Raw genomic sequence first — 13,290 nt, forward strand, 5'->3', positions numbered from 1 at the left:
GCAAACCGTAAGAGACTCTTAAATACAGAGAACAAACTGAGGGTTGATGGGTGGGGAGGGCAGGGAAAATGGGTGATAGGCATTGAGGAGAGCACTTGTTGGGATGAGCACTGGGTGCCGTATGTAAGTGATGAATCATGGGAATCTGCTCCTGAAGCCAAGAGCACACTGTATACACTGTGTATTAGCTAACTTGGCAATAAATTATTTAAAAAAAAAAAAAAAGATGGTGCATCCTGGGTTTCTCTGTTGCAAAATTACTATTTTTTCTTTTTGCAATAACACATATCTTAGGGTAGATACATTCAGCCTGTGCTAATACTCTGTTACTTCTCAAGTATTTTTTTTAAATCTTTTTAAAAAATGTTTGTTTATTTTTGAGAGAGAGAGAGAGCACAAGCAGGGGAGGGGCAGAGTGAGAGGGAGACACAGAATCCGAAGTAGGCTCCAGGCTCTGAGCTGTCAGAGCAGAACCAGATGCAGGGCCCCAACCTACAAACCATGAGATCATGATCTGAGCTGAGCTTAGCCAACTGAGTCACCAGGAGCCCCTCTTCTCAAGTCTTTGCCCACTGATTTTGGCAACCAACTGTGGATCTTGTCTGCAACAATTATTACTATGATGTAATAATTGGTAATTTTGTATTTCCCTCATTCCATATACATCTATTAACTGAGATTCTTCTGTAAGGAAGACTTGTTGCTTCTCCCCCATTTATTTATGCATTGATTTATGTATTTATGCCAGTATGGACTGGTAGATATTTAATTATATATATAGTTATTTGTTTTGGGCTCAAATTGTTTCAGCTTTAGCCATTGGGAGCTCCTTCACATTGTTTCCTGTGTCCTTTTGACATGCCCCCATCCTTTTTGGGGGCAATTCTTTGTTTTCTGGTACCATAAGATACCACAGACTCATCTTGTATTTTCCCTTCCCAGCCCTGGAACCAACCACTTCTTTAAGGAGCCCTGGTTTCTTTTATTGGAAAATGGTATATAGAAACCAAGATCTGAATGCTTGGTGTTCTTACTGTTACTGGGATGTCACTGCTCCTAGGCTATCTCACTGCACAAAACTAGGAAACATATGTATGTATTCTAACCCACATATACACATTTATCTATATTTATTGCTTATATTTATCCATTTGTATATATATTAAAAACAATGACTTACACTGATGATGCTTTGGATTCCAAAACAATGCCACAAGATTCATTGAATCTCCCTCTTTGGTTATTCATAACTTCTTTTTCCAACAGTGAGAAAGGTGGCTCTCATTTTCTGCAAGATAGTTACTTGTTTGTTGAATCCAAGTGTACACATAAATAATTTACAACACTATTAATCTATAGCCTTGCAAGTAAAACAGATTCACGAGAGTACAGTATCTGTTTGTAGCTATCTTTATTTTTAGCCTTACAACATTCAGTTAATATATTGGTTTTCAGAGTCACTTGGTGTTAGTACTTTTTTTTTTCTACATTTCCTTCAGTGTGGTTGTTATTCATTTGTAATACAGTTGAGTTCATTTGTTTCTGTTTGTATCCTATTTTTTATGTGTTCTTCCCCCACCTCTGTATACTAGATTATATATGTATGTACATAAGAAGATGTGTATTTACTTATGTATATATGTATGTATTCATCTATGTATCACTATGGTGCTGAGAGTCAAAACTATATAAAAAGGCATACTCAGGGGCGCCTGGGTGGCTCAGTCGGTTAAGCGTCTGACTCTTGGTCTTGGTTCAGGTCATGATCTCACAGTTTGTGTCATTAAGCCCCACATTGGGCTCTGTGCTGACAGTGTGTAGTCTGCTTGAGATTCTCTCTCTCTCTCTCTCTCTCTCTCTCTCTCTCTCTCTTTCTCTCTCTCTATTTAAAGTTTAAATAAACTTTAAACACAAAATAGAATAAAATAAAATTAAATTAAATTAAAAGGCATACTCAGAGAAGTATTACTCCTTCTCCCTATTCTTGTTCCTCTGTTCCTCATTCCTCCTCTCTCTCTCTTTTTTAATGTTTATTTATTTATTTATTTAGAAAGACAGAGAAAGAGACCATTCATGTGAGCAGGAGAGGGGCAGAGAGAGAGCAGGGGAGGGACTGTTGGGGCAGAGCCAGACGTGGGGCTCAATCTCACAAACTGTGAGATTGTGACCTGAACCAAAATCAAGAGTCCAATGCTTAAACCGACTGAGCCACCCAGGTGTTCCTCATTCCTTCTTTTCATCCTTTTCCCACATACCATGGATTGATTACCAATCTTTTTTAGTTTCTGATTTATTCTCCTGCCTCCTAGATTTCTTTTGCAGCAAATGTGTAATTTTCCTTTTAACTACTTTAGTGAATTCTAATTTGTATACCATAAAAGACACCAATTCTAAATAAGTATAAAAATCAATGATTTTGAGTAAATTAGCTGAGTTGTGCAGCCATCACATAATCCGCTTTTCAGACATTTTCCTTGTCTCAGTAAGATCCCTTATGCCCAGGTACAGTTAATCCTTATTCCCAGCCCCAGCTCCAGGCAACCTCTAGTCTACTTTCTGTCTCTATAGATTGGCCTTTCTGGATATTTCATATAAATAGAATCATACAATATGTGGTCTTTTGTTTTTGGCTTTTTAAAAAAAATTTTTTTTTAAATGCTATTTTTTAATTTATTTTTGAGAGAGAGAGACAGAGCGTGAGTAGGGGAGGGGCAGAGAGAGACGGAAACACGGAATCTGAAGCAGGCTCCAGGCTCCAAGCTGTCAGCACAGCCCAACGTGGGGCTCGAACTCGTGAACCACAAGATCACGACCTGAGCTGAAGTTGGCTGCTTAACCGACTGAGCTACCTAGACGCGCCTCACCCAGCATGTTTTTGAGGTTCATCCATGTTGTAGCCTGTACTGGCATTTTATTTTATTTTTTAATTGTTAACTAGCATTCTGTTGTATGGACATACTATATTTTGTTTATCCATTCACTAGTTGATGGACATTTGGCTTGTTTCTACTTTTGGGCTATTATAAGTAATGTTGCTATGAACATTTACCTGCAAAGTCTTTGTTATGGACATAATTTTTCATTTCTCTTGAATATATACCTAGGAGTGAACTTTCTAGATCACACATGGTAAAGTTATGTTTAACCTTTTAAGAAACTGCTATACTGTGTCCAAAGTGGTGCCATCTTACATTGGCATCAGCAGTATATAACGGTTCCCATTTCTCCACATCCTATTGTTTGTCTTTTTAAAAAAATAACTATTTATTTATTTTTGAAAGAGAGAGAGAGAGAGAGTGCAAGTGGAGGCAGGCCAGAGAAGGATCTGAAGTGGGCTTGGCACTGACAGCACAGGGCCCGATCCATGCAGGGCTCAAACTCATGAACTGTGAGATCCTGACCTGAGCCGAAGTCAGGCGCTTGTTTAACTGACTGAGCCACCCAGCCTCCCCTATTGTCTGTCTTTTTTTTTATCATAACTGTTCCTGTGAGTGTGAAATGGTATCTCACTGCAGTTTTAATTTGAATTCCCCTAATAATTAATGATGTCGGCCGTCTTTTCATATGTTTTTTACCCATTTGTATATCATCTTTGGGTGACATGTCTATTCAAATCTTTGCCCATTCGAAAATTGGATTGTTTGTCTTCTTTGTTGTAAGAGTCCTTTGTAAGTCCTTTATAACGTATGTGATTTGCAAATATTTTCCACCAATCTGTGGCTTGTCTTTATTTTCATAAGTATAAAAGTTGTAAATTTTGATAAAGTCCAACTTATTAATTTTAAAATTTATGAATTGTGTGTTTGGTGTTGTATCTAAGAAATCTTTACCTAATCCAAGGTCTCAAGATTTTCTCATAAAAGTTTTATGTTTTCTCTTTAAAGTTTTATAGTTTAAGCTCTTATATTTGGGTCTCTGATCCATTTTGAGTTGATTTTTGTGGAGATATGAGGTAAGGGTCCAAATTCATCTTTTGCTGATGGATATTAATTGTCTAAGCACCATTTGTTGAAAAGACTATCATTTCTCCCAACAAATTGGACAAGACGATCATTTGTCCCAACAAATTAGACAAGAGTGCTAAAGCACTCTTATCTAAAATCAAGTGACCGTAAATATAATGGTTTATTTCTGGACTCTATTCTGTTCCATTGATCTGTTTTTCTTTATGCCTGTATCACACTGTCTTGATAACTATAGATTCTTGGTAAGTGAAAGTCCTCCAAATCTGTTCTCCTTCTTCAAAATTGTTTTGGTTCTTCTGAGTCTTTTGCGTTTCTATATAAATTGGATAAGCTTGTCAAGTTCTGTCAAAAAACATGCTGGAATTTCATGTGTGTGTTTTTTCATATTCCCTTATTTTTTTTCCCTGATAATAAACTATGGGTACTCTCACATTTTGATTTTTTAACTTAGTAGTATATCCTAGAAATCACCCTAAATCAGTTCATAGAAATATTTCTCATTCTTTATTTTTTTAATTAATTAATTTTTAACTGCTGCACAGTATTGGATCGAATAAATGTACTGTAGTTCTTCAACTACTCTCTCCTATGTATGGGCATTTCGGTTGTTTCTAGTATTTTGTGATTACAAACAGTACTGCAGTGAATTACCTTGTGCATATTTATTTTCCTGTTGTTGGAGATGTATCTTGAGGATAGAGTCCTAGAAGTGGGATGGCTGGTTGGAAGGTAAATACATTATATCTCCATACTAAAGAGATGCCACCTGTCTGGCTTCTGTTTTATTCCTCAGACATTGATGAATGTGAAAATGAATTCAACGGAGGCTGTGTCCATGACTGTTTGAATATTCCAGGCAATTATCGCTGTACTTGTTTTGATGGCTTCATGTTGGCTCATGATGGTCATAATTGTCTTGGTAAGGAAAACAGTTGGAAATCGCAATTCTACTGTACCTACCCTCTGGCACCCCACCCTTTTCTTTCCTTTGATGAAAACATACTCATTAAAACAAAAAGGGGATCAGAGACTTGTGTTTTCTGGCCCCCTCAAAATCATAGTCCCTGAGAGAAAACCAGGTAAAGTGCTTTGGTTTATATGTGATCATTCATAATGTAAATTCTCCATTAGTCTAAGGAGATGGACAACATCATTGTTACTACGTATTGACTTTCTAGCATTGACTTGTCACCTTTAAGATCTTTGATTTAATGCTATAAGTATCTCTATTCTAGAATTAGGTAAAACTACTTATTCTGAAAATTCCAAATATGTGATTGGATTTCAGCCAGGTAACCCCACCTCCTTTTTTCTTGAAAGGCAAAGGGGTTCAAACAGAAACCTTCCATTAACATCATCCTATTATCCCACAAAACAGAAACATCTGTCGGAGTTTTAGTTCCTGAGTTACGGACTGCAAAGAGCATTGTTTACATTGGTTGCTTATGCCAGGAATAAACAGAATTCAGAAATAGCAAGCAACTGGATGGGACTGGGTGTGGAATAGTCTTAGAGGATGCAGCACACTTGGCAGAAAGGTATTCCTGGTCTGTTTGCATTTTAAGGCTGGTGTTATCAGTTGTGCAGGAGGATATCATGGGACAGAGATGGCATCAGGGTCCTTTGATGCTGATGACCTTTTATGCGGTTAACCTGCTGATATCTGCTTGGCTGACCAAGGAGTAACTTGAACCAGGTCCTGACACAGAGTGGACAGCTACTGAGATGCTCCCTTATAGTACAGGGGGAATGGCCACTTGATTAAATGCTTTGAGATCAGCATAGATAAGTACAGACAGAACTTGTTTTTTGAGTGGTAGAAAAGGAAAGTCTTTCCAAAGTCTTTTGATTCTGGGAATCAATCCTTGTATGATGTTTATCCCGCTTCACTGTCACCTGGAACCCCATCCTGAAATAGATTCTGTCCCTTCCTATTTGTGCTGTGTGAGAGGTCAGTCTTTGGGTCAGACCACTTGGTCCTCCAAGCCTGTAGCTGTCAGGAAGATTTGATTGAGGCCTGGGGGCTCACTAACCCCTTTGCAGACTGTCTAGGGCAGCCAGGCCTCAAAAAGACACTAGAGAGACCATCATGACAACAATAATCAATTGAGATTAATTAAAAACTGAACAAAATATGAAGTCACTTTCAGTGTGTAATATTTTGGGAAGCATGCAGTATGTTTGGAGGGTTTGGCTTTGTTTTTTTACCATTATCTGGGGTAAATCTCACATGTCCTTTTGGTTTGCCAAAAGTGGCATTTTGGGAATTTATATCTAATGGCAGATCTAGTCATTACAGTTTTGCCTAAACCCCAAGTTGTGCTTGGGAGAATGTGTGAGATTCTTAAGAGCAACAGGCCAAACTATGCAGGGTTTAAGGACCTGGGCCAGCGTTGGGTCAGGTGGTTGTGAGGAAAGGCCAGTTCAGAAATCCTCAGCCCAGGAGTCTTTTCCTTGCCTTGTCTGCTAACACAGATATTTCAGCAGCCTCTCTCCATTCCCCCTCTTTGGGGTCTCTTTGTGGACTTGGTAGCAAGGATCTTCCTGACAGAAAGAGCCTGAGTATCCACTGAGTGTATCCAAAGGGGCAAACGATTCTTTAAAGGAAGCCATGAGAAATAAAGTGATATAGTTAGAAGAGCAGGACCAGCAGATACAGAGATTTCTCTGCCATTTAGACTTGAAAGGGTTGAAGCATTTTGTGACAAGGAAGCTCAGAGCCAGAACTTTTCAGGAGCAGTACTTTCCTGTGTTCTCTGGGATGACCCCTTGCCTCTCCTCAGCCCCTTACCACATACTAGCTACAATATACCAGAATATACACAGTACAAATACTACTTAAATCTGGCACCAAACCCAGACTGCTCCAAGATCCTGAATGCCATTGAGCTTGAAAAACAAAATGTAGCTCTTCCACATAGCTCACCTGCCTGAATTCAGTTTCCATTTTTTGAGTGTCTGGGGGTGCATTGTAGCTATTCAGTGTGGGGGCCGTGGTTCTCAACTCTGGCTGCACGTTAGAATCACTGGAGAAGTTTAAAACAACACCACTGCCTAAGTCTCATCCAAGACTAGTTATATCAGTGTCTCAGGAGGTGGGTCAAGCATCTGGGTGCTAACATGCAGCCAGGGTGGAGAACCACTGTTTTGCAGTCTAGAGAAACTTGCCAGGCTAGTGATACCTCTTTGTGCATGTGAACACACACACTTTTGTATTAATTCAGTCAGAGTGTGTCACTCAATGGCACATTTCTAATTGCTTTGGAGAAAGGAATAGTGGGTTAAATGGAGGGTGGGTGGGTGATGGCTCAGAGGGGAGCACACCTTTATTCAAAACCAATCCAGGATTTGGTGTTCAGGGAAACAGATCTCTCCAGCTCACCATGAGTCCTCACCATGGAACACCTTGGCCAGGTGTGTTCCAGAGTAGCTCATCCTTTGGAATGTGCTCCCTTCACCCTTTGGCATAGAGAAGGGCAAGTTTGTTAGGCTTAAGGGGATGGCTCGGGTCCCATCAGTTTAGAAAGGCATCTGCCTGGTAGTGTGGGAGGATGCATGACTGTAAGATCAGAAACTTGAAACCAGATAACAGATATTTAAATGTGAATTTTCTTGTTATGGATGTGCCCAGAAGCTAATGATAGGCACATGGGAAATCAGGCTAGAGAAATAAATTGCTTTTATATCAGCCTTCTCCTTGAGTCTTTGTCATGTCTGAGATTTTTCGGGAAGTTTCCTCTTATTTGGCTCTAGTGATGCTGTGCTCTCCTGCTTTTTTGTTCATGCATTGAACAATTAATGTGCACCTGAAGTTCCAGGGCTATGCTAAATAAAACAAAGGTCTCTGTCCTCAAGGAGTTCACAGTCTAGCGGAGATGGATAGGTAAAAGATTTTGAGGGGTCCAAGGTACAAATTTAAAAAAAGAAGATTTTGAGAATACACTATGGTAAGTGTATTGGTAGAGCCATGCACAGAGTAATTCATGACACAGTGGAAGGAAAGTCCCCTAACTCCATCCTGGGGGGCACAGAAAGACAGAGGAAGATTTACTCCCTTTCTGTCTTTCTGATGGCTCCTCTTCTGGGGCTTCTGCTGTCTCACCTACCTCCTGCTGCTGGTATTCTCCCGAATTCTACCTCTGGCTATGTGCTCTCTGCAACCCTTCTGTCCCTTCCCACACTCCTGCCTGGTGCTTTCTTATCTACATCCACCACTTTATAAGGCCACCACAAGTAAATGACTCTCAGAGGTGTCTTTACAACACCAGACTCAGGTTTCCCTCTGCTACTGGACCAAGGCCTGAATGTCAGCATCTCACATATATCACCTCCCTACCGTGGTGGGGGCCAACCACAGCCCCATCCCCATTTCCCTACCCAGCTCTGGTCTTCACCATGTTTCTCGGCCACCCTACCCGATGCCCATGTGGCTTTCCACCCTGCAGGCACCTTGCCCACAGTGCTTCTGTTTTTTCCTTCCTAGGCATCCCCTCAGCCAGGCCCCAGGCCCTGTCCCCGACTAGCACCAGCTGAGGCTATTTCAGGTTCACATGTGAAGCCAGGCTTTTGATTCTTCTCCTTCCTTGTGTCCTACCCTTGGCTATCACCTTATTCTTCCTAACTCCAGGATCTGGCCATGCCACCCTTGCTACAGTGGTTCCAACTGCCTCTTAGATTAAGAGACAGGTATTCAAGGTCCTCCACAGAGTGACCCAATCTATTCCCAGCTTTATCTCCTATAACTTCCCTGCATGTACCCATGCTCCAGCCAAAGGAATGACTCACCCTTATCTGAACATGCTCCATGCTCCCCAGCATTTGTGCTATGCTCATACTCTTTCTTTTGTCCAGAATCCCTTCTCCTGATTTAGAACTGAAGACATCCCATCTTCCATCAGCTTTTCCATAAAACCCAACCTGATACCCCACAACCAGGTAGCCTCTTTTTCCCTTGTACCATCTTTTACTGTATCTCACAATTACCTGTACGTTTGTCTCTTTCCCTTTGCTGAAGGCCATGCTCCTAGAGCAAAAGAATTTGATCCTACTCATCTGTGTTTTACTGTCCCCTCTAGCACCATACTTTGGAAAGAGAAGGTGTTCAATAAATATTTACGTAATATATTATCTTGTATTCATGTGGAGGGCCTGCTTAAGTGAGCCCCAGAACTTTGTGGTCTTGGGTCCCTGCTAGCGTCAATTCTGAGAGTTTCTGTGATGCAGGGAAGGAAGAGGGACCTCATCTCTGCTTAGCGGGTGTCCTGAGATGCTGGGAGGGGTGGGCATTTGAAACAGTCACAAAAGCAAAGGCTAATCCTCCTCTCCCTCCAGATGTGGATGAGTGCCTGGAGAACAATGGCGGCTGCCAGCACACCTGTGTCAACGTCATGGGGAGCTACGAGTGCCGCTGCAAGGAGGGATTTTTCCTGAGTGACAATCAGCATACATGCATTCACCGCTCCGAAGGTGCCTCTGCTCTGCTGTGGGCCTGGGCAGGGGGGGGAGGGTGCAGGGGGGCAAGGAAACCCCTCACCCTGAGTGAGTTTAGAGGGGAAGTACAGAGTATAGACATTCTGGAGGCTTGTGGATGAATCTAGACCCTGCTACTGGGTGAACCCTGGGCAAGCTATTTTAGCTTCCACTTCCTCACCTGGCAAAATAAGTGAGTTGGGCTGGGTGAGCTCTGAGAGCTCTTTAAACTCTCACATTCCTGATTCTAATCTTTAAATAGAGAACATTTCAAACATGACTAGGTGTCTCAGGAAGAATGTAATGGACAATCTGCCAAGTTTTTCAAAACGGTGCTGCAAACCACAGCCCCAAGCGCGAGCCTGCTCTGAGCTCTGGGTGGGCAGGGAGGGGCTGGAGCCTTTTTATAAGGACTTGCAGACCCAGATCTGGCCTTCCCTGGGTTTCCCATTTTTGAACCCTGAGCCTCTGGCATTCTAGGACCCCCTCCCAACAAGTGGGCTTTCTATGCTGTGGTTTTCCTGTGTGGCTGCTTATGATTCCTCCATAAATTTGTAGACAACTCTTCTGATGGCCTCCCTTTTGTTCTCTTTGCTTTGGGCCTATACTTTTTTTAAATTCCTCTATTAGTTCAGTGGATTCTTAGGAGGGAGAGGCATTAGGAACACATGGCCAGTCAGCCACTTTTAACTGAATGACATGTTTTTAATTCTCTGCACTTTCTTAAGCCAAAGAACCACATTTTGGTGGCTGTATTTCTCCTGGGGTTGCCTGAGTCTGTTTTTGAGGGAAATGCTCTAAACATTAGACTATTAACTCCTTTTGGCATGTGGTGCTGCTTGTTCATTGTCATAACTTAAGAATGAGGTGATTTCAAGTTCTTCTACTATTTCATCACACATTTGTAGATTTATTGTTAAATCATGGTTCTTGTGACTTTCCAAGGGTGTCTTTTTGGAGGATGATTTCTGCTTCATTTTCCAAGAATGATGGCTCCTTCCTTGTACCTGACTTAGGAAGCCTGTTTGGGTAGTAAGAAGAATGGTCATGGGCCAGTGGGTTTGAGGAGTCTTATCATCTTGAGCTTGCTAGTTCTCAAGGTTTGGGTGGGATGGACAAATACTGGTTCTAATCCGGCAGATCTCTTATCTCATGCAGGCATGGCACTTGATAGAGGAGCAGTTGGGTTTAAAGCTCCTGGTAGGTGCTCTGGATTTTTCTGTGAGCCCCGCATCTGGGAATAGGCAGGATTAAGACTCCAGCAGTTAAAAGCGATCTGGATCTCTGGGCACCTCCTCTTTGGTTGCTCAAAGCTGCTTCCTGGGAAGTCACTCGGCTTTCCCTACAGGTGGTGGGGAATGGGGTGGGGACCTGTAGGTCATGCCATTGCTTGAACACAGTATGGATCCTACCCAGTCACAAAGCAGTTTGCAGTGATTAAGATTATCTCTTACTCTTGCACTTCCAAAGCAGTAGCTCAGCCCCTTTCTCCCCTCTGGCGAGACCTCCAGACTGATTACAGACACAGGCTCTTCATAACAGAAGTAAATACAAAAGCAGTTCCTTTTTGCAATCTGTGTTTTCTAAATTTTCTACAATTCAGACATTCTTGGATTCCCTGAAGAGTATTTAAAATGAACTTATTTGTCTGGAGCTAAAGCCAAAATCCAAGAATTTGAGTTGTGGTCTAAGTGTGCTCTCTGTGATTTTCCGTGGTGTTTCAACCTGATTGCTTGGTGAATTCAGGGCAGTGTAAGCCAACAGATTATAGCAGTCTGTAACTGAGACCCTGTCCATCCTAGGGTTTTAACTCTTCAAATAGATCAGTCTGTAAACAGTGTTCCTTTAGGATTTCCTCCTTGATGTGCACATTAAACCCTTAGAACCTGTTATTAAAATGGACTTTAAAACCCATTGTTGATACTCCAAAATTGGTTAAAAGAAGGTGACATTACAAGCTAGTATTTTCTAGTGTTGTGGTTACTTTTAATAATTATTTACTAAATGTTCTTCAATTTAGGGGATCATAATAGATGATTCTGAGGGAAAGCTTAAGCTATTGATTTTTTAAAATTATTATTCTTAGAGACCCCAAGCTCTGATAAAGAGACTGTGTGTTTTCACCCATGTAATGGGGGTAGGCTGGAGAGAGACATACTGCCCCGGCTGGCCTTTGTCCCCATTCATGGGTGCTCAGGCTCTCAAAATGAGCATTCCTCTTTTGTTTTGTCTGGTCTGAGAATATTTTTCGATGCTTGCACCGCTGCCCTTGCAGAGTAGGGGGAAGGTGTCAGGGTAGTGAGGAAGGGGCTGTGCTCTCAACAGGGCCTGTCTCTGTCTTTTGTAGAACATTTCTTGCTCTGTTCGCAAGGCATATATTAATTCAGTTTCCAGAAATATTCTTCAGGGAGACTCTGAGCTGGGGACCACCACAATAGGCTATTTCTAATGTTTTTGTGAGCTATTTCCCTCCCGGTAAACTAAACAACCCTAACCATGACTGCCAGCCCAATTTCTGGGGGGAGCCAGAATCTTGGCTGGGCCTCCCAGTTGGGACCGGACCCATCTGCTTCCCCTAGCAGTGGCATTTTTTTGTGTGTGTCAGGGTACTATGAACAGCTTTCGGGGCACCTTTTGAAAAGCCCCCAGCATTTCCAGAGTCATTTTAACCTCTATTACCTCCTGGTAAGTTTAGGTCTGGCTTGACATGATAGGACATTGGGGGCAACTTTTTGTGTATCCCCATGGCATCTGACACAGTCAATTCTTTCTTTCTTTCTTTCTTTCTTTCTTTCTTTCTTTCTTTCTTTCTTTCTTTCTTTCTTTTTTAACTTTTTAAAAAGTTTATTTATTTTGAGAAAGAGACAGTGCAAGTTGGGGGGGGGATCAGAGAGAGGGAGAGAGAGAGAGAGAGAGAGAGAGAGAGAAAGAGAGAGAGAGAATCCTAAGCAGACTCCATGCTATTGGCAGAGTCCAATGCGGGGCTTGAACTCATGAATCATGAGATCCTGACCTGAGCTGAAACCAAGAATGGGATGCTTAACTGACTGAGCCACCCAGGTGCCCCAATTATTTTTTCTTTTCTTTTCTTTTCTTTTCTTTTCTTTTCTTTTCTTTTCTTTTCTTTTCTTTTCTTTTCTTTCTTTCTTTCTTTTACAGTCAATTCTTATGAAATATTTCTTGTGTAAGTGAATTGCTCCTCTGAGGTGGTAAAGGTCACTTTGCAAATGTCTTAGACTTGAAAACAGAGTGAAGAGAAGCAGCAGCTGACCTGTTTGGGGAGCGTACTTTGCAGGTATTCCTGCTGCCTTTTCTTGGGCACTGTTATGTTTAGCCCTGGTACTCCTGGTGCCTGTCATTCCAAATGCTCTGTTTGATCCATGAACAAATGTAATTCTTGCTGGGCCTTCCTAGGAGGACAGGGCGCTGCTTCTGGAGACAGCTCTCACCTCCTGTGCTGTCTCAGTATTGGGAGCAAATAACATTTCCAAAAATCACCAGCCAGAACTAAGAGAGAGCTTTGCTCTGATCCAGTACAAGCCCCATTCTGTGTTAACTGACAGCAGCCTTGGCATGGGTGAATGAATCTCAGCAACTTCCAGCAGACTGAGTGCTGGAGTTCAAACAGCTTGTAACTGTCAGATAAAAAACAAAATGGCTTTAAGAGAATATGGGATGTATTAACAGTTATGCTGTCTTTTGGAACAGGAATGACATCTGTTTGTATTAAATCAGCTATTCCAGTTAAGCATAGATCAATGACTCTATGGTGAGAATTAGCGAGAAGTGACTTTTGACTTAATTAGGACCAACTGATTCTAATTAAGTCAAAAGATTTTAGGGGCACAATACAGAA

At 41.6% G+C, this 13,290-nt stretch overlaps 1 protein-coding gene across 3 annotated transcripts in view; it reads left to right on the top strand.

Annotated features, from left to right (window-relative positions):
- Nucleotides 1-13,290, top strand: part of SCUBE2 (signal peptide, CUB domain and EGF like domain containing 2) — a 64,692-nt gene that overhangs the window by 4,405 nt on the left and 46,997 nt on the right. For all 3 annotated transcript variants that reach the window (XM_086678029.1, XM_086678031.1, XM_086678030.1), the window contains exons 3-4: nt 4,759-4,884; nt 9,297-9,431. In XM_086678029.1, coding sequence (XP_086534155.1) covers nt 4,759-4,884; nt 9,297-9,431 — 261 coding nt within the window. The remainder of the gene's footprint in view (nt 1-4,758; nt 4,885-9,296; nt 9,432-13,290) is intronic.

This window comes from Puma concolor, chromosome D1 (assembly GCF_028749965.1).
Source record: "Puma concolor isolate L17-30 chromosome D1, mPumCon1.1.hap2, whole genome shotgun sequence".
Lineage (NCBI taxonomy): Eukaryota > Metazoa > Chordata > Mammalia > Carnivora > Felidae > Puma > Puma concolor.